General features: G+C 44.3%; 1 protein-coding gene across 1 annotated transcript in view; it reads left to right on the forward strand.

The window, feature by feature from the left end:
- The window catches only part of LOC140198808 (SAM domain-containing protein SAMSN-1-like), a 74,147-nt gene that overhangs the window by 22,511 nt on the left and 28,925 nt on the right, over nucleotides 1–22,711 (forward strand). Inside the window, exon 2 of the mRNA XM_072259867.1 lies at nucleotides 22,363–22,443. Coding sequence (XP_072115968.1) covers nucleotides 22,363–22,443 — 81 coding nt within the window. The remainder of the gene's footprint in view (nucleotides 1–22,362; nucleotides 22,444–22,711) is intronic.

Raw genomic sequence — 22,711 nt, forward strand, 5'->3', positions numbered from 1 at the left:
GGCAGATGGAGCATAGTCTAGGGAAGTGTGTGGTCATGCACTTTGGTAGAAGGAATAAAGGTGAAGGGTATTATCTAAACAGGGAGAAAATTCAAAAATCAGAAGTGCAAATGGATTTGGGAGTCCTTGTGCAGGATTCCCTAAAGGTTAACCTGCAGGTTGAGTTGATGGTGATGAAGGAAAATGCAAGGTTAACATTCCTTTGAGAGCACTAGAATAGCAAAACAAGGATCTAATACTGTGGCTTTATAAGGCATTGGTCAGACTGCCCTTGGAGTATTGTAAACAGTTTTGGGTCCCTTATCTAAGAAAGGATGTACTGATATCGGAGAGGGTCCAGAGGAGGTTCAAGAGAATGATTCTGGGAATTAAAGGGTTAATGTATGAGGAGTATTTGATGCCTCTTGGCTGCAGTTGCTGAAGTTTAGAAGAATGAGGGGGAATATCATTGAAATCTATTGAATATTGAAAGATCTGGATAAAGTGGATGTGGAGATGGAGATAGTTAGGGAGGTTAGGACCAGTGGCACCACCTCAGGATTGAGGGGGCAACAATCTTGAACAGAGATGAGGAGGGATTTCTTTAGGCAGAGTGGGGTGGGTCTGTGGAATTCTTTGCCACAGCCAGCTGTGGAAGTCACTTCATTGGGTATATTTAAAATGGAGGTTGATAGGTTCTTGATTAGTCACAATGTCCAAGCTTATAGGGAGAAGGTAGGATAATGGGGTTGAGAGGGATAATAAATCAGCCTTGTTGGGATGGCGGAGTAGATGTGACGGGCAATGGCCTAATCCTGCTTCTATGTGTAATGGTCTTACTCCAAGATCAATCTAACCCTTCCGTTCCACATAGTCCTCTATTTTTCTTTCCGCCATGCTCCTATCTAAGAGTTTCTTAAATATCCATAATGTATCTGCATCTAGCACCACCCCTGGCAAAGTATTCCATGTACCCACCACTCTCTGTATAAAAAACCTACCACTGACATGCCCCTATACTTTTCTGCATTCACCTTAAAAATATGCCCCCTTGGCATAAGCGATTGTTGCCCTGGGAATAAGATTCTGGCTGTCAACTCCATCTATGTCAGACTGAAATTCCCTCTGTATTGTCCCATCACACACTCCCAGGGCAGGGACAGTTAGATACAGAGTGAAGCTCCCTCTACACTGTCCCATCACACACTCCCAGGGCAGGGAGAGTTAGATACAGAGTGAAGCTCCCTCTACACTGTCCCATCACACACTCCCAGGACAGGGACAGTTAGATACAGAGTGAAGCTCCCTCTACACTGTCCCATCACACACTCCCAGGACAGGGACAGTTTGATACAGAGTGAAGCTCCCTCTACACTGTGCGTGCGTGCGCGTGCACACACACACACACACACACACACATGCACACACTCACTTAGAGTCCCCTCATTGTCCCCTCACACATTACCAAAACAGGACTATGTCTCTTTTCATCTTATACTCCTTGACCAAGCCTCCTTTCACTCTCATTCTCTCGAAAGAGAGATTTTTTTTTATTTCAAAATATACTTTATTCAAAAATAAATATATACAATAAACCATTCAATAACTTTTCATCCTTTACATACGTTTCCATTATACTCAGTAAAATATCCGTATTTATAGCCACCCACGTGGCCCTCCAGTTGTTCACCTTACCATATCATTGTTGAGGGGTATACTCCCCGCCTACCGACCCTTCCCACTCCCACGGGTGGAGAAACCTATACTGTGGTCCTTCCCCACCGGGCCCTTGCGGTGGCTGCACCGAGTTTCAGTGCGTCCCTCAGCACGTACTCCTGCAGCCGAGAATGTGCCAGTCGGCAGCATTCTCCCACGGACATCTCCATGTGCTGGTAGATCATCAAGTTTCGGGCCGACCAAAGAGCGTCTTTCACCGAGTTGATGATCTGCCAGCAGCACCGGATGTTGGTCTCCGTGTGCGTCCCCGGGAACAGCCCGTAGATCAGAGAGTCCTCTGTTACGCAGCTGCTGGGGATGAAATGTGACACTAGCCCGTCCATCCTCCTCCACACCCTCTTTGCGAACTGGCAGTGTGCAAAGAGGTGGGTCACAGACTCCTCCTCACTGCAGTCCTCCCGTGGGCAGTGGGGTGCGGAGACGACATTCCGGGCGTACAGGAGGGCTCTGACTGGGAGGGCCCCTCTCACCGCCAGCCAGGCGAGGTCTTGGTGCCTGTTGGTGAGATCTGGCGATGAGGCATTTTGCCAGATGAACTGGACGGTCTGCTCAGGGAACCACCCCACTGTGTCCATCACGTCCTTCTCCTGCAGTGCCTGCAGGACACTACCTGCCGACCACTGCCTGATGACCACTGCCTGATGGCCCTGTGGTCAAAGGCATTCTCCTGGAAGAACTTTGCTATGTAGGACAGGTATGCCGGCAAGAGATGTTCTAGCTCACTCAATCTATCCTCATAAGACATGTTCTCTCATTCAGGCAGCATCCTGGTAAACCTGCTCTGCAACCTCTCTAAAGTTTCCACTTCCTTCCTACAATGAGGCTACCAGAACTGAACAGAATACTCCAAGTGTGGTGAACTCAGAGTTTTATAGAGTTGCAACATTGCTTCACAGTTCTTGAAGGGAAGTAGTTTTCAAACAAATCCTCTGTATAAAATATTACCTCAGATGAATACATCTTATTTTTAAATAGTCACCCATCTTCCAGATTCTCTCCCTATGTACGCTGCCAAAACCCCTGAGAATCTCCTGGGATGTTTCTTATAAAGAGACAATGTACTTGTACTTGTGTATCCCGCCGTAGTTTGTAAGGAGGTGTGCATTCTTCCTGTGACAGTGTGGGTTTCCTCCGGGTGCTCTGATTTCCTCCCACATTCCAAAGATGTAAGGGTTATTATGTTAATTGGTCACATGAGAGTAATTGAGCAGTATGGGCTTATTGGACGGTATGAGCTGGTTACCATGCTGTATCTCCCAATAAGAATACACTTTCTAAACTTCTGGATATATTGAGAACAAAGGAAATCATTCAGAAGTTAAGTCACTGTTTGAACTTGAAAAATATGCAGCCAGTTTCTGCATAGCAAAAGCAGACAACCAGAGAAATCCTGCAACACTTAAAAGAAATTCGGGTATCTATATGGATGGGAGAGGTATAGATGGTTCTGGCCCAGATGTGGGTCGATGGGACGGTAGAGTAACAACACGGGAGGGGCAAGGTGGGTTGAGTTTTGTTTCTGAGCAGATGTGCTCTATGACGCAAATGGAAAAATAATCAATTGTGTTGGCAAAGGTCCAAAGATAAGTTAGGCCATTTCATATGAAAACAAGCTTTGCCTCTTCAGGGAGGAATCACATATTGCATGGCTGTGATATACTTTGGTCCTTCCTTTCAACATTGAATTTGCTTAGCTTTCAAACACTTTGCAAACCACCTTAATGAGTTCCATCACTTCCAGGAGCCAGTAATATTTTAATTATTTATTAATGATTTACTTGTCTGTCAGGGCATGAGTGTAGCAGCAGAGACTAAAGCATTTCTCTTGTTAGGTAACCAGCCTTAGCATCAAACACTGTTAGGGCAGAGGAACAAATGATAAAAAAAAGCTTCTGTGACACACTCCCAGGACAGGCACAATTAGATACAAAGTGAAGCTCCCTCTACACTGTCCCATCATACACTCCCAGGGCAGTGACGGTTAGATACAGAGTGAAGCTCCCTCTACACTGTCCTATCACACACTCCCAGTACAGGGACAGTTAGATACAGAGTGAAGCTCCCTCTACACTGTCCCATCACACACTCCCAGGGCAGGGGCACTTAGATACAGAGTGAAGCTCCCTCTACACTGTCCCATCACACACTCCCAGGACAGGGACAGTTAGATACAAAGTGAAGCTCCTTCTACACTGTCCCATCACACACTCCCAGGGCAGGGGCAGTTAGATACAGAGTGAAGCTCCCTCTACACTGTCCCATCACACACTCCCAGGACAGGGACAGTTAGATACAGAGTGAAGCACCCTCCACACTATCCCATCACATATTCCTGGGGCATGGATAGTTCAATAAAGAGTGAAGCTCCCTCTACACTGTCCCATTGCACTCTCCTTATAGTGGGGGAGTCTATGACCAGAGGGCACAGCCTTAGAATAAAGAGGACATCCCTTTGAAATAGAGATGAGGAAGAATTTCTTTAGCCAGAAGGTGGTGAAACTGCCACAAATGGCTGTGGAGTTCATGTCATTGTGTGTATTTAAAGTGGAAGTTGATAGATTCTTGATTTGTCAGGGGATCAAAGGTTATGGGGAGAAGGCAGGAGAGTGAGGTTGAGAGAAAGAACAAATCAGCCATGATGGAAAGGCAGAGAAGTCTTGATGGACCAAATGGCCTAATTCTGCTTCTATATCTAATGGTCTAAAATAGTGAACTAGTGTACATAGATTCATTGTCCATTCAGATATCTGATGGCAGTGCGGAGAAAGCTTTTCCTAAAACATTGAATGTGTGCCTTTAGGGTCCTATGCATTCTCCTTGATGGTAGCAATAGGATGAGGCATGTCCTGGTAGATAGGGATCCTTAGTGGTGAATCACCTTTAGAAGGTGTCCCCAGTGCTGGGGAGGCTCATGTTCATGATGAAGCTGGTTGAGTTTACAACTTTCTGCAGCTGTTTTTGATCCTGCGGAGTGGCATCTCCATAAGGGATGGAAGCAACCAGATAGAATGCGCTCCATGGCACATCTGCAGAAATTTGCGGAATTCTGTAGAAGTACGGACTGGGGACTGGGTGAGTGTAGTACAGGGAGAGAAAGGGTGCAGGAGAGGAGCAGTTTCTGCAAACTGGAAATTCAATATTCATACTGTTATCTTGTAGACCAGCCATGGAGAATAGGAGGTGCTGTCTTTATTGTTTGCATTTAACCTCAACTTGGATTGGAGGAGCCTGTGGACAAGTATATCAGTGTGCGAATGAGGTAGGAACTGGATTAGATTAGATTAGATTTATTTTTCATGTTTATTGAAACATCCAGTGAAATGGGTTATTTGCATTACCATTTTGCTATTTGCTGGGGGCAGCCCACAAGCATCACTGAGCTTCTGGCACCAACATAGCATGCCCACAATTTCCTAACCTTAACCTGTACGTCTTTGGAAAGTGAAGTGAATTTGGAGCACCCAGACGAAACCCACAATGTTTGCTGGGGGGGCACGTACACACTCCTTTCAGACAACAGCGGGAATTTGCCTTCGATTGTCCAATCACTCGTGCTGTAAAGCATCACGCTAACTGATTGAAAATAGTCGGCACCTGGCCACATGTCTCCAATGTAAATTACAGACAGAGACTTTCTTAGTAATAGAATATAATTTTGTAAGTATTAACAAGTAACGGACTTCTTGGCAGAACTGACAGAATTCTCACTGAGAGGTCCTGCTCTTAGCATGGGAAACCAATTGAATATGGAAAGGTCTGGATGGAGTGGATGTGCAGAGGATGTTCCCTACAATGGGGGAGGCTAGCACCAGAGGGAACAGCCACAGAATAGAAGTATGTCCCTTTAGAACAGAGATGAGGAGGAGTTTCTTTAGCCAGGGGGTGGTGAATCCGTGGATTTCGTTGCCACAGACAGCTGTGAAGGCCGAGTCATTGAGTATATTTAAAACAGAGGTTGATAGGTTGTTGATGAGTCAGGGTAGTAAAGGTTACTGGGAGAAGGCAGGGGATTGGGATGGAGAGGGATAGTAAATCAGCCATGGTGGAATGGTGGAGGAGCCAAGATGGGCCAAATGGCCTAATTCTGCTCCTTTCTCTTTTGGTATATGGTCTTATGGATTTCGTCACTGTGCTTAGAGGCTCACTGGCCATATTAGGCTTGACCGATTAGATCATTTACAGTCTGCAACATGGAACAGAAGGTTAAAGTTTAAAGATGGACAAAGTAAAATATATCTGAGCTTTAATTTCATCTCTTTCTCCTTTGCTCTATTGCTCACTGTCTCTGGGAGAGGGCAGGCTGGTGAGAAATGTCCAGCACAGTTCTTGACCTGGCTCTGTGGACCATGTTGGTCATTACTACGTGAGTGATTTTCAACATGAAGTATTTACACTCAGTGGCCACTTTATTAGGTACACCCGTACCCCTACTCGTTAATGCAAATATCTAATCAGCCAATCATATGGCAGCAGCCCAGTACATAAAAAAATGTAGACATGGTCAAGAGGTTCAGTTGTTGTTCAGACCAAACACCAGAGTTTGGAAGAAAGTGATCTGACTTTGACTGTGGAATGATCGTTGGTGCCAGACAGGGTGGTTTGAGTATCTTAGAAATTGCTGACAAGACCATAAGACCATAAGATACAGGAGCACAATTAGGCCATTTGGCCCATCAGGTCTGTTTTGCCATTTCATCATTGTTGATCCACTTTTCATCTCAATCTCCTGCCTTCTCTTCATATCCCTTCATGCCCTGACTAATCAAGAATCTATCAAATTCTGCCATAAATATAAAGACAGTTTCCACAGCTGCCTGAGGCAATGAATTCCATGGATTCATCAGTCCCTGGCTGAAGGAATTCCTCCTCATCTCCATTCTAAAAGGACACCCCTCCATTTTGAGGCTGTGTCCTTTGGCCCTGGATTCTCCCACCATAGGAAACATTGTTTCCACAGCCACTCTATCATGGCCTTTTATCATTTGATAGATTTCAAAACGGTCACCCATCATTCTTCTGAATTCTAGTGAATACAGGCCCAGAGTCATCAAACATTCTTCATACGATAAGCCATTCAAACATGGAATAATTTTCGTGAAGCTCCTTTGTGCCTACAAGTACACTGAGACCTCATCCTTAATAATCGACTCCCACATCTTCTCAACCATTGAGTTTAAATGACTTCTCTCCCTTCTTAAAGACTGGAGTGACATTTGCTATTTTCCAGTCTTCTGGAAACATTTCAGAATCTAGTGATTCTTGAAAGATCATTACTAATGCTTCCACAATCTCTTCAGCCACCTGTTTCAAAACCCTGGGCTGTTCACCATCTGATCCAGGTGACTTATTTACCTTCAGACCTTTCAGTTTCCCAAGAACCTACTCTCTAGTAATGGTAACTTCAAACACCTCATGACCCCTGACACCTAGAACTTCCACCAAACTGCTAGTGTCTTCCACAGTGAAGACTGATGTAAAACACTTATTCAGTTCATCCACCATTTCCTTGTCCCACATTGCTACCTCTCCAGTACCATTTCCAGCGGTCCAATATCCACTCTCTCCTCTCTTTTATACTTTATGTATCTGAAGAAACTTTTGGTATCTTTAATATATTGGCTAGCTTACTTTCATACTCCATCATTACATTCTTAGTGACTTTTTCAGTTGCAATCTGTTGGTTTTTCAAAGCTTCCCAGTCCTCTAACTTCCCACTTATTTTTGTTCTGTTTGGCTTTTATGTTGGCTTTGACTTCTCTTGTTGGGCACAGCTGTATCATCTTGCTTTTAGAATACTTCTTCTTCTTTGGGATGTATATATCCTGTACCTTCCAAATTCTCAGAAATCCCAGCCATTGCTGCTCTGCCAGTGTTCTTTTCCAATCAATTCTGGCCAACTCCTCTCTCATGCCTCTGTAATTCACTGAAATACTGGTACATCTGACTTTAGCTTCTCCTCCTCAAATTTCAGGGTGAACTTGATCATATTCTGATCACTTGTTCCCCGAAGGGTTCTCTTACCTTAAGCTCTCTAGTCAATTCTGGTTCATTGCACAACACCCAATCCAGAATTACTGATCCTCTGGGGGGCTTAACAACAAGCTGCTCTGAAAAGCCCTCTTGTAGGCACTCAAGACGTTCCCCTTCCTGTAATCCAACATCAACAGGATTTTCCCAATCTACCTGTATATTGAAATCCCCCATGACTATTGTTACATTGCCCTTTTAGATAGCTAGATAGATAGAAATACTTTATTGATCCCGAGGGAAACTTTGGCATGCATTTTCTATCTCCCATTGTAGTTTGTAGGCCACAGCCTTACTAGTGTTTGGTGGTCTATATGCAACTCCCATCAGGATCTTTTTACTTTGCAGCTCCCTTCCTTAATGAGTCAACACCTTCTGACCCCATGTCACCTCTTTCTAATGATTTGATTTCATTTTTTACTAACAGAACAACGCCACCCCCTCTGCCTTCCTATCTGTCCCCTTGATACAATGTGTATCCTTGGATACTAAGCTCCCAGGTATAATCTTCTTTCAGCCATGATTCAGTGATGCCTACAACATCATACCTGGCAATCTGTAACTGTGCTACAAGTTCATCTACATTATGCTGTATACTGTGCACATTCAGATATAACACCTTCAGTCCTGTTTTCACCTTTTTCAATTTTGTCTGCCTTTTACATGAAACTCATCCTGTTCACTGTAATTATGCCTTTCCTCACTACACTTTGTATCTGTTTGTAAACCAGCAACCTCATCTTTAGCACTACCATTCTGGCTGCCATCCCCCTGCCATGTTAGTTTGAACCCTCCTGAACACCTCTAGCCAACCCACCTGGATCCTCTCCAATTCAGGTGTAACCTGTCCCTTGTCGAAGTGGAGCAAAGAGTGAGTATGTAAATCTGGCGGGTACAAAGGAGAATGGGAGGGGTGTGGGACGGGTTGCAGAGAAGGAGTGCCCGGGCAGGGACTGGCAAGGATGCAGACACACCCAGCCCTGAGACACCAGCCAAGGTCATTTGATTTCAAACAATGGGTTTATTGGTCATTGCAGAAAGTGTCTCTGGTGCTTCCCGCTTCCTACTCTCTCCCTGCCCCCATCCCACTCTACAGTCCACAATAGAGACCCATGTCAGAATTAGGTTTATCATCACTCACATATGTCATGTAATTTGATTTTTTTTTGTGGCAGCAGTGCAGTGTATTACATAAAATTACTACAGTACAGTGCAAAAGTCTTCTATGTATATACGAGGGGTGATTCATAAGTTCATGGCCTAAAGTAGAAGGAGATGACTTATTAGCTTCAAACTTTCTGCATTTTCAGTCAAAGAGTTGAACTGCACGTACATGTAATGAGAGCTGTATAACTCATCTCCTTCTACCTTAGGCCACAAACTTATCAATTACCCTCGCATATATCTAAGACTTAGGTATAGACAGATGCAAAAGCACAGTATTGTACTTGGGAAGGTGCTGAAAAGCTGTGCCGATCAACTGACTGGAGTTTTCAAGGAGATACTCAGGCTCTCACTGCTGCATTCAGATGTTTTCATCTACTTCAGAAGGTCATCAATTATGCTGGTACTCAAGAAGAAAGTAAGCTGCCCAAATGACTATTGCATGGTAGCACTCACATCTACAGTACTGTGATGAAATGCTTTGAAGAGGTTGGTCATGGCTAGAGTTAACTACTGCCTGAGCAAGGACCTAGACCTGCTACAATTTGCCTTCCACGACTATAGGTCTCCAGCAGATGCAATCTCACTTACTCTCTCCTCGGCTTTGGAGCATCTAGACAACAGGAATGCATATACCAGGCAGCAGTTTAATTGATTATTGAAAGTTCAGCATTCAACAGCATCATCCCCTCAATACTAATCAGTAAGCTTCAAAGCTGGGTCCTTGATTTCCTCATCAGGTATTAGCACCAATGGGAAGTAGCACCTCCTCCTCACTGACAATCAGTACGGGTGCACCTCAAGAATACTTGCATACCCTGACTAACTAATCCTAACCTGTGTATCTTTGGAATGCAGGAAGAAATGGCGAATGTTTAAACTCTTTAGAGATAGCAGTCGCAATTGACCCCAGTCGTCCAATCGCTGCTGGTCGAAAGCATTATGCTAACTGCTGTGCCACAGTGTCACTCTGGTTTTGGGTAGGATTGGTGTAAAAATGGGTCTTCTTTGGCCAACGGGCAGACAGGCCATTCTCTGTATTGCATGCCACTACCATTCTAAACCAGCCCACTCTCTGACCACAGAGAATAAAAAAGACATTGCCTCATAGCTTCAGAATGACTCAATTGACTTCCAGTAAAGTGTCATCAGATTCTAGGGACATCGGCCAACTTACATAACAAGCCACATACAGCAAAGTGTTAAAACCTGATTAACAGATTTCTGATGGCATGGAAACACCTTATATTCCGTCTGGGTAGCCTCCAACCTGATGGCATGAACTCCTCGACTGTAAAGATGAAGCCACACTCAGGTTGGAGGAACATCACCTTATATTCTGTCTGGGTAGCCTCCAGCGTGATGGCATGAACATTGACTTCTCTAACTTCCGCTAATGCCCCACCTCCCCCTCGTACCCCATCCGTTATTTATTTATATACACACATTCTTTCTCTCATTCTCCTTTTCCTCCCTCTGTCTCTCTCACTATACCCCTTGCCCATCCTCTGGTTTTTTCCTCCCTCCCCCTTTTCCTTCTCCCTGGGCCTCCTGTCCCATGATCCTCTCATATCCCTTTTGCCAATCACCTCTCCAGCTCTTGGCTCCATCCCTCCCCCTCCTGTCTTCTCCTATCATTTTGGATCTCCCCCTCCCCCTCTTACTTTCAAATCCCTTACTCACTGTTCCCTCAGTTAGTCCTGACGAAGGGTCTCGGCCTGAAACGTCGCCTGTACCTCTTCCTAGAGATGCTGGCCTGCTGTGTTCACCAGATACTTTGATGTGTGTTGCTTGAATTTCCAGCATCTGCAGAATTCCCGGTGTTTGCATAACAGATTTTGGTCACAATTCATGTTTTCAGTGTGATTTCTATGCGCACAGAAATGGCTTCTCCTGCACATCGGTGTTTGTCGGTTTATATATAGTTCTTTGTAAAATTCTACTGTATTCCTATTTTTCTTGTAAATGCCTGCTAGAAGTTGAATCTCGAGGTAGTACTTTGAACTTTTATGGCTGATGGGTAAACATTGACCTGGTATCCTGGGGAGAATCTCTAGCTTCTCTTTGCAATCCCTTATGGGAGCTTTTATGTCCACCTGAGAGAAGAAATTGAGAAGCGATTGAAAAGCTTGTCATATGAGTAGCGTGTGGGCCTGTACTCGCTGGAATTCAGAAGAATGATGGGTGACCTCATTGAAACCTATCGAATGGTGAAAAGCCTTGATAGAGTTGGTGTGGAGAGGATGTTTCCTATGGTGGGAGAGTCTAAGATCAGAGGACACGGCCTCGGAATAGAAGGGCATCCTTTAAGAATGGGATAAGAAGGAAGTTCTTTAGCTAGAGAGTGGTGAATCTGTGGAATTTTATTTTTAAAAAAGCTATACATAAACAGATAATGACTGACAAAAGCAAATGTGGAATTCATTGCCACAGGCAGATGTGGAGGCGAAGTCTTTAGGCATACTTAAGGCAGAGATTGATAGATTCTTGATTAGTCAGAGCATGAAAGGTTACGGGAAAAAGACAGGAGATTGGGACTGAGAGCGAAAATGGTAAGCCATGATGAAATAGCGAAGCAGACTTGATGGGCTAAATGACCTCATTCGGTTTCTATATCTGTCAACTAAAGACAGAAAAATAATTCTGGTTGAGCTGACTGTGGCGCAGGAGGAGGAATGGGAAGAGGCCCACGAGAGAAAGGCCTTGAAGTACCAGCTCCTAGTGCAGGAGTTTAAAGACAAGGGATGGCAGGCATGGTTGTTCCCTGTGGAGATCGGCTGCAGAGGTTTCCCAGCCAAATCAGCGTGGCGGTTGTTGTCAGATCTGGGCCTTAGGAGCAAAAAACAAGCAGCTTGTAGGATGGAGGAGGAGGCAGAACGAGCCTCTTGTTGGATTTGGAGTAGGTGAGAGGAGGGGAGCTGGAAGCCAGGAGCAGACGGGCAGTGATTTGGCCACCACTGCCGGCCCACCAACTGGAGAGTATCGTGGTTAAGGGTCGAAACACTCGGTGAAGGTTGGGAACCACTTGAAGACATCTAATCCTGGCTGAAGGCTACGGTTACCTTACAAGGTATCTGGAGAATGCAGATGTATGTAACAGGTGTATGTAACAAGTGGTCTTATTGAAATATTAAGTTGGTAAATTGGTTTATTATTGTCATGTGTAGCAAGGAACCGTGAAAATCTTTATTTTGCATACCATCCATAAGATCACTTCATTACATCAGTGCATTGAGGTTGTACAAGGTAAAACACTGAAAGAAAAGTGTTACGGTTACAGAGAAAGTGCAGTGCTGCAGTCGACAAGGTGCAAGAGTCATCTCGTTGTGCCTGGGAACCATTCAATAGTCTTACAACAGTGGGATTGAAGCTGTCCTTCAGGCTGGTGATACATTCTTTCAGGCTTTTGCATCTTCTGCCCAATGGGAAAGGAAAGAAGAGAGAACGTCTGAGGTGGGAGAGGTGCTAGCTTCTTTCCCGGCGGGGAACTGGTTTTATGTGGATGAATACGTACCGACAGGATGGCATTTCCTTACAGTATGAGGGAGCTCTGTATCTGTTTCCATGTCTCATATAGTGGACCATTCAAGGACTCTTTACAACTCATAGTCTCTGTATTACCTGTATACACTCAGTTTGTCTTGTTTTGCACATTTGTTTTTGTCAGTCATTATCTGTTTACGTATCTTTTTTTTTATAAAATTCTATTGTATTTCTTTTGTCTACCTGTAAATGCCTGCAAGAAAATGAACCTCAAAGTAGTATATGGTAACATACTCGTTCTTTGAAAATACAATGTTCAATGTTCAACTTTTTCCTAGGGCTAATTTGAGGGAGATATTTTTCTGGTAATTAGAGGAGAGTGTGTCTCACATATTGCAGATCGCTAAACATAGGGGAAAAAACTATCTAAGTGGACAGTAATCCATAAGTTTCTGTATTAGCATTGTAATAAAATAAAATTTAAAATTTCTGTTCTGGACAATGAACGAGATATCTCACTGATATGTTTACCGATGTGTTGTGACATAGCATCCACGGCAAGAACACCAGACTGTAAAACAGTGACTTTTCCCCAGCAGTAAGGCTGACCAATACCTCCACCTATGAACCCACCCCTCCGCGTTTGCACAGTACTCTATGTATTGTGGTTTTTCAATTATTGTGTTCCTTATCTTGTGCCGTATCAGATTCAGAGTAACAATTATTTAATTCTCTTTTACATCTGTGTACTGGAAGTGACATTACACAATCTTGAATCTTGAAGTGTTAACATACAGCAATACACTTCACTGTTATCCAGACCCCACAGATGGACAAGTCAATCAGTACAGTGTTTTCTCAGAGCTTTGGCTTCTATTTAAAGCATTTCCTCCCCACCAAACCAGAGGACATAGCACAAATAAAAAGCCATTGCAGCATCACCCGGCAGTTCTGCTTTCCTTATTTTACTTTGAAGCAAAACTTGTGCAATAGCATTTACAGAACTTTCTGTTTGACCTTAGATTCCATGTTGGGGAGGAAGGGAGAGTTTTACAGATTCAGGCCCAATGCTGGGTGCAGCTGGGGAAGTGCTAGGATTCTGATCTTTGTAGTACTCTCTTTGGGAAGATGATGTCTGTACTCTTTTCTTTCCCTCTGGAAGTATGATATCTGTTCTCTCTCTCTCTCTCTCTCTCTCTCTCTCTCTCTCAGGGTGTGTTTGTCTCTCTCTCTCTCTCTCGGAATATATTGTCTGCATACACTCTCTGTCTGGAGTGGGATACTTGCACTTCTGTAGGGACCCTACAGGGAGCGGAACTCACTCTCTGCTGAAGTAGTGTTGAGAGTGGGATGTCTGCACTGGCTGACGGGGCAGCGCTGGTATAGAGTTCCCTCACTAACTCAGCTGGGACAGTTTTACAAGTGGGATGTTTGTACCTTCGCTGTTGTGCATGGTGAATGACCAGCAATCTCTCTGCTGGGACAACGTGAGCAATGTCGAGACAACACCAGAGATGAAGTGCTTTTTGATCGAAAATCCTTCTCTTTCCTCTTTATGGTTCTATGAATGTTAAAAGGCCTGAACAGATTAGATATGGCAAAGTTATTTCCCATGGTAGGGGAGTCCAGGACCAGAGGGCATGACTTCAGGATTAACGGATGATCATTTAGAACAGAGATGTGGAGAAATTACTTTAGTCAGAGGGTGGTACGTCTGTGGAATTCGTTGCCACGAGTGGCTGTGGAGGCCGAATCATTGGCTGCATTTAAGGTAGAGATAGATAGGTTATTGATTAGCCAGGGCATCAAAGGATATGGGGAGAAGGTAGGGGAATGTGGATGACTGGAAGAATTGGATCAGCCCATGATTGAATGGCGGAGAAGACTCAATGGGCTGAATGGCCTACTTCTGCTCCTATATCTCTTATGAAGGCAGGAAAATGGGGTTGAGGGGGATAATAAATCAGCTGTGATGGAATGGTGGAGCAGACTTGATGGGCTAAATGGCCTATTACTGCTCCTATGTCTTATGGTTTTATGCTCTTAAAACAGGACAGATAAAGAGAAGCTTTATGAATTTAAAGCAATTCGTTTACTGGAAGTGTGATAAACTGAGATTGCACATCAAAAATAAAAATAAAAGTAACCAATGATATTATTCTAACATTACTGGTAGAGTAAATACCACAGGCTATTATTAAATAATAGAGGCATAATAATAGAAAGTTTTAATGAGGAAATCAACATGGGTTTTTTGAAGGAAAATCATGCTTAAATATATTTATTATATTTATTTATTTAGAAATACAACATGGAACAAGCCGCTCCCGGCTCAACGAGCCACACTGTCAACATCCTACCTATTTTAATCCCAACCTAATCGCAGGACAATTTATAATGACCAATTAACCTACTAACCGCTACGCCTTCAGGCTGTGAGAGGTAACTAAAGTACCGGGAGCAAACCCAAGCAATCACAGGGGGAACATACAAAATTCCTCTCAGACAGTGCTGGAATTGAACTCCGAACTCCAATGCCCCTATCTATGATAAATTTGAGCTAACCACTGCCTGATCTTGTTAGCCCTTCATCAGGACTGGAAGGACTGAGAGAAGATGACCAGTATGAAATGGCAGAGGGAAGAGGTTGGACAAGTGCTGGTGGGTGACAGGCGGATCCAGGGAACAGGGGTGACAGGCAGGTGGGGGAAGGAAGAGATTGGGATTGATGTAAGAAGCTGGCAGGCGATTGGTGGAGGTGACAATGGGCTGAAAAGGTGGAATCTGATAGGAGAGGACAGTAGACCTTGCGATAAAGGGAAGGAAGTGAGAAGTGAACCAAAGGGTGGGAAACATGAAAGATAGACAGATCAAAAGAGGAGGGAGGGAAAAGAAATGAGGTAATGGGAGGTTGATAGGATAAGGGAAAAAAAGGGGATAAAAGTGAGCATATACTGCAAACTAGAGAAACTGCTATACATGCCATCAGGTTAAAGACTGCCCTGGTGGAATATGAAATGCTGCTGCTCCTCCAAGCTGCAACCAGCCTCAGCTTGTATTTTGTGTCTCCAGAAACCACATTCAAACTTCTTGAGGCTATGATGAGCAAATAGAGGAGAAGCAATAGATGTATTGTGTTTGGACTTAGATGTGTTCTACATAACCCATGTGTCAGGGGTTCACCACAGTGTAGTGGTTAGCATGACGGTATTACAGCTCAGGGCATCAGAGTTCGGAGTTCAATTCCGACGTCGTCTGTAAGGAGTCTGTACGTATGAGCTCCTGTGGAATGCGTGGGGTTTCTCCGGGTGCTCCAGCTTCCTTCCAGTCCAAAGCCCGACCGGTTAGTAGATTAATAGGTCATTGTAAATTGTCCTGTGATTAGGCTAGGGATGAACACATGGGTTTCTGGGTGGTGTCGCTCAAAGTTCTGGAAGGACCTGCTCTGTACTGTATCTCAATTAATTAATATGCAAAGCTAAAGAGCATTGGATTATGACAAACATGCTGACGTTGGGGGACTGAGCTCAAGAGTTACAAGACAATGTTGCTGCTCCCAGTTAGACTACACTCGGAATATTGTGCTCATCATACTGGAGGAGGGATATGGATGCTTTACAGAGGGCGCAGAGGAGATTTACCAGCGTGCTGCCTGGATTAGAGAGCATGTTTTATAAAGACAGGTTGAGCGATCTATTCCTTTTCTCTTTGGAACCATAAATTGTGTGTGAAGCCAGAGACATTTTCCCAGGCGCAAACGTCTAATACAAGTGATCATAATTTTAAGGTGGTTGGAGGAAAGTGTGGGGGGGGACGTCAGAGGTAAGTTGTTATATACAGATTGGTAACATCCTGCCGGGGTGGTAGTAGAGGTAGATACATCAGGGATATTTAAAGAACTCTGAGATTGGCACATGGATGAAAGGTAACTGGAGAGCTATGAGGAGGAAAGAGTGATATTGAGCTCAGAGTAGGTTAAAAGGTCGGTACAACATCATGGCCCAAAGAGGCTGTACTGAGCTGTAACGTTCAATGTTCTATGTTTGAAACGATTAACAGACGGGCATCAAGAGTCACAGCAAATGGGATTCTATCCACGTTGCAGGCAGTGATTATGGAGTGATGTAGGGAACAGTGCACAATGGTTTGGATAATGAACTAGGTGCAATATCTAGGTGTCCAGGCGAAGGGCCCCGGCCTAAAGAGTTGACTATACATATCCTCCATAGATGCTGGCTGACCCATAGAGTCCTATGCCCTCTACTCTTGGTTTCCTAACTCTGAGAAGAAGACTGAGCACATTCTGTCTGTCTCTGCCCCCTCATGATTCAATGCACTTTTATAAATTCACCACTCATTTTCCTACACTCCAATCAATAAAGTCCCCGCCTGGTCAACCTGTCTCCATAACTCAGTTCCATGAGTCCCGGTTACCTCCTGGTAAATCTCCTCTGCACTCTTTCCAGCTTAACGACAGCTTTCCAGCAGGGAGACCAAAACTGAACATGATAGTGCAAACACGGCCTCACCAGCATCTTGTACAAGTGCAACATCTTCGAAACTATTGAAGAAGAGCGGAGAGGTGTAACAACACCTAGATGTCCTTGTAACTCTGAAAGGAAGCTTTTAGTTCCAGTGAGCGGTTAGGGATTAAGATGACTTTCATTGCAGGAGGATCTGAGTACAGGAGCAAAGACATCCTGCTGCTACCGCTGTTGATCAGACAGCACCAGGAGTTTGGTGTGCAATTTCTCATTATCTGTGTAAGGATCTTCTTACCATGGAGAGATTGCAAAGAAAGTTTGCTGAACTGGTGCCTTTGATGGCAGAGACAGGAGACTGCAGATGCTGGAATCTCAGAATCAATCAGATCTATTATCACTGACTTATATGAGATGAATTGTGTTTTTTTTATTGCAACCGTACAGTGTAAGGACATAAAATCACAAAAATAAACAAATACTTCATAAAAATAGAATAATGAGGTAGTGTTCATGGTTTCATGGACCATCCAGATATCTGACAGCAGAGGGGAAGAAACTGTTCTTAAAACATTGAGTATGGGCCTTCAGGCTCCTGTACCTCCTGCCTGATGGCAGTAATGAGAGGAGGTGGTAGGGATCCTTAACGATGGATGCTGTTTACTTCAACCACACATTCATATGAATATAAGTACAAAAGAAATAGGAGCAGGAGTCGGCTATCTGGCCCATTGAGCCTGTCTGCCATTCAATAATATCATGGCTGATCTGGCCATGGACTTGTCTCCACCTACCTGCCTTTTCCCCATAACCCTTAATTCCCGTACAATGCAAGAATCTATCCAACTTTGTCTTAAATATATTTACTGAGGTCGCCTTCACTGCTTCATTGGGCAGAGAATTCCACAGATTCACCACTCTCTGGGAAAAACAGTTCATCCTCGTCTCCATCCTAAATCTACTCCACTGAATCTTGTGGCTATGTCCCCAAGTTCTAGTCTCACCTACCAGTGGAAACAACTTTCCTGCCTCTATCTTATTTATCCCTTTCATAACTTCATAATTCATCTGCCATGTTATCCTATTCTTACCTTCACTGGTTAGAGCACAAACAACAACCTAGAGATTGTCATGAACACAGAATTCTCCAACTTCCGGTAATTCCCTCCCTCTCCCTTCCCCCATCCCAGTTTCACTCTGACCCCTCCCCCAACTGCCTATCACCTCCCTAATGGTTCCGCCTCCTTCTACTACCCATTGTGTTTTCCCCTATTCCTTCTTCACCTTTCCTGCCTATCACCCTCCCTGCTCCTCCTCCCTCACCCCTTTATCTTTCCCCTTACTGGTTTTTCACCTGGAACCTACCAGCCTTCTCCTTCCCACCCTCCCCCCACCTTCTTTATAGGGCCTCTGCCCCTTCCCTCTACAGTCCTGACAAAGAGTCTCGGCCAGAAACGTTGCCTGTTCGTTTCCACGGATCCTGCCCGACCTGCTGAGTTCCTCCAGCGTGTTGCTAGAGATTGCTGCACTTGAGGTCCTGTCTTTCAGCTTCCTTCCTACCTCCCAGTATTCTCTCTTCATCTCTTCAGAGATGCTGACACCAAGAACTCGAAGTTGCTCACCCTTTTCACTGCTGACCTCTCAATCGTCTCCTTTCTTCCCCTCCCCAAAGTCCATCATCAACTCCTTAGTTTTGCAGATGCTGAGCATAAGATTGTTGTTATGACACCACTCAACTAGCCAACCTATCTCGCACCAGTACACCTCCTCATCAACTTAAATATGTGACCTCCATTTCCTGTTTCCCCAGCCCTGTGTGCATTGTCCCTATCTGTACACCACACTCGACTTACAATTGCCAACACAAAACACTGAAGGATGTCCTGGATATCCTAGACATGAACCTGAGTATTGAACTATATTCTCATCCATTCTCTCTCTCTCTCTCTCTCTCTCTCTCTCTCTCTCTCTCTCTCTCTCTCTCTCTCTCTCTCTCTCTCTCTCTCTCTCTCTCTCTCTCTCTCTCTCTCTCTCTCTCTCTCTCTCTCTCTCTCTCTCTCTCTCTCTCTCCCCCCCCCCCCTCTCTCTCTCCCTCTCTCTCTCTCTCTCTCTCTCTCTCTCTCTCTCTCTGTTTTCTTACAGGAACTAACACCTTGCTCTTCTGTGATGAGCTCCTTTTCAGACTAATTCACACCATAAACCTCTCATGAAGCACAAGCACCAAATAAAACTCTTTCAGTGGAGAAATAGCCTATAATTGCCAATATATGCACACTGACATTTTCTTCTAGGTTGTTATAACACCCCACTTAAATATTTTTCCATTTAGTTCTTTTGAATCAGAACAATTATATCTCTGTCCATGGAATGTTTGATGGGAAGGTTTAGAGAGAGCCTTACTCTGTGTCAATCCCTTGCTGTTCCTACCCTAGAAGTGACTGATGTGTGATAAAGAGGAAGTGTCTTTTTGTATCTAACCTACACTGATCCTTCCCTCACTATGAGGAGTGTCTGATGGGACAGTGTAAAGGGAGTTCACTCTGTATCTAACTGTCCCTGTCCTGGGAGTGTGTGATGGGACAGTGTAGAGGGAGCTTCACTTGTCTAACTGTCCCATGTCCTGGGAGTGTGTGATGGGACAGTGTAGAGGGAGCTTCACTCTGTGTCCTAACTGTCCCCTGCCCTGGGAGTGTGTGATGGGACAGTGTAGAGGGAGCTTCACTCTGTATCTAACTGTCCCTGCTTTGGAAGTGTGTGTATGGAATATCTGGACAGTAGCACTCCATACCCTTCCCAACCATGTACTTATACAAACTTCTCTTACGTGTCACTATCAAATTCGCATCCACTGGTTCCACTGTCAGCTCATTCAACACCGTCACCGCTCTCTGAGTGAAGAAATTGCCCCACACGTCCCCCTCAATATTTAACTTTTCATCCTTAACCAATGGCCTCTAGATCCCGTCTCACCCAAATAGCAAGCTCAGAACTTACTAACTTTGGAATGTGGGAGGAAACTGGAGCACTCAGGGGAAACTGTTGTGGTCACATGACAGAAAGTAAAAGTTCCTTGCAGGCAGTGACAGGAACTGAGCCCTGACTACTGGCAGTGTAAAGCAATTCGCTAACGGTGATACCCGAGGGCTTCTTTCCCTGTACAGTCATTTGTTTCTCTCTCTGACTTGTACAATTTTTGTATAGTTTATGTTTTGTGCGGAAACGTCTGAACTTGAGTAGCTGTGATGTTACTGCAAGTAAGCTTTTCGTTGTACAGTACCTGTATTTGCGCGGTTGACTGACTCTGCAGCCATCAGCATCTGGCTCAGTGCTGAACTGGCTCTGTGGCTGTGGCCTGCAGCCACTAAGCTCCTGGGCCAGCTTCACTCTCCGCAGCACTGAACCAGCTCCATGGCTGTGGCCTGTCTTTTGGAGAATCTGCGGTTCATGTTCTGTGCGTTGTTTGTTTACATTTTCACTGTTTGCATGACATGTCTCAAAATGACAATGTTTCAGTATAACCATAAGAATGAGGCTATTTGGCCCATCAAGTCTGCTCTGACATTCCATGAAGTCTGATTTATTATTCCTCTCAACCCCTTTCTTCTGTCTTCTCTCCATAACCTTTGACTCCCTAACTAATCAAGAACCCATCAACCTCTGCTTTAAATATACCCAATGTCTTGGCCTCCGCATCCGTATGTAGGAATGAATTCCACAGATTCACCACTGTCTGAATGAGGCCATTCAGCCCATTGAGTCTGCTTACCGTTCTATCATGGCTGATTTACCATCCCTCTCAACCCCATTCTCCTGCCTTCTCCCTGTAATCTGTGATGCCCTTACTAATCAAGAACCTATCAACCTCCACTTTAAATATACCAAGCCTTTTGTGACAATAAATCCTACAGATTCACCACTCTCTGGATAAAGGAATTCCTCCTCATCTCTGTTCCGAAGCAACGACTTTCTATTCTGAGGTTGTGCCCTTTGGTCCTAGAACCACCCACTATAGGAAACTCCCTCATTTCCCGCTAATCAGATACTTCACTTTAGAATATTGTTTGAGGGATGTAGGGGCTAGCTGCTTCACAATGCTATCATTTCAAACTCACCAGACAAAACAAGAGTGTACAGTCTAAAGCTTCACCCTCAGAACACCGATTCAGAGGGCCTTGGTAGGGTCCAAAGATGCTTCCTGTTTGCACCTCGCTGAGAAAAAAAGACGGTATTTCATTTGTTTTGCCATTTTTCTGATCTCACATTATCTTCATGGGGATGTCAAGGATGCAGGAGGGGCTGATCAGTAAAAATTTAAAAAATGGCTAATCCATTTCAGGGGGCAACATCTTTGAGTGGAGGTTGGAAGAAATTTTTGCCCTGTGGAAGAATGGTTTGGGAAACAAAATAAAACTTGGGAGACAAGAGTTTCTGCAGATGGTGAGCATCCTGAGCACTGCACACAAAATAATGAAGGGTTTGGCCCAAAAGACTGCTTATAGATAGTGTTGTAGATGTTGCCCAACTTGCTGAGATTCTCCAGTATTTCGTGTATTCTGCATAAAACTTACCCATGCAATGGGGAGTCCATTGATAACTAAGTTTCTCTGGAAAAGTATATCCAGTTTTATCTGTTGAGTGTGAACATTTCAGATCTGATCTCAGACCGTGTTTGTCTCTGACGATATCGATCCCTGCCTCGTCTTCTGAGAGCTCCAGCTTTGTTCTCAGAGAGAAAAGATGAACGTTTTGATACCTTAATGTGTATTTCAGTTCGTTTTCTGAGAGTGTATATTGCAGCTTTGGTCTTTCAGAACGATTTTATCAGCTTTGTTAGCTGCAAGCATGTTTGTCCATTTCCTCTCACAGATTTTCAGCTTTCATCTCTGAGAGTGTCCCGATTCACTCTCTGTAAATATACAGTCCAGCTGGGTTCTCTGGCACGCTGTAAAATAAGAGGAGATGAGTCAACATCTCACCATTTTGCCCCGCAGCAACAAAAAATGAGACCACAAGACCATGAGACCTAAAGACATAGGAGCAGAATTAGGCCATTCAGCCCATCAAGTGTCTCTCAGTATCCTATCATGGCTGATTAACTTTTCTCCCTCTCTAATTTAGATGCTGCCAGAGTGTGTTCTTCGAGATTTCTGGCTGGCATCTGCTTTTTGTTCACCTATGCCGGATTTTTCTTTGACAATTTTCCACTTCATACCTTGAGTAAATATAAGCTCTATACTGTGCAGGACCATAAGACATAGGAGCAGAATTAGGCCATTCAGCCCATCGAGTCTGCTCACTATTGCTGATTTATTATATGCTGCCTGACCTGCTGAGTTCTTCCGGTATCTTGTGTGTTGCTCCTGATTCCAGCAGTCACAGTCTCAATTTTTTAATCTGTTCATTAAGAATGTTATATTCCCAACAAGTGTATATTCCAGGTATGTTCTCTGATGTTCTATGTATTGCTAACTCATCTCCTCTTACCTTACAGCGTGCCAGCAGCTTTGGGAGTTTTGACCGGTTCAGACACCATGGACACTCGGCCAAACCAGAGGACAAAGCTGAGGACAGTGTAAGTCCCCTCGATGTTGGGCTACAATCTCGTGGTGCTGGTGGAATGAGCTGTCTGCAACGTCAGAGGCAGAAGGACATGGACAGTCTCCTTCACCAACCCTTTACCTTTCACACCTGCCACATTGCACCTCAATGTATTGAACTGAGCAGAGGAGAAATTTCTTCAGCCAGGGGAATTAGTTACCACAGAAAGGCTGTGAAAGCCAATTAATTCACTTATTATTGAGTAACCACAGAATCGTTTTCAGTTTATAATCCTGCTTGAG

The sequence above is a fragment of the Mobula birostris genome, chromosome 6, assembly GCF_030028105.1.
Source record: "Mobula birostris isolate sMobBir1 chromosome 6, sMobBir1.hap1, whole genome shotgun sequence".
Taxonomy (NCBI): Eukaryota; Metazoa; Chordata; class Chondrichthyes; order Myliobatiformes; family Myliobatidae; genus Mobula; species Mobula birostris.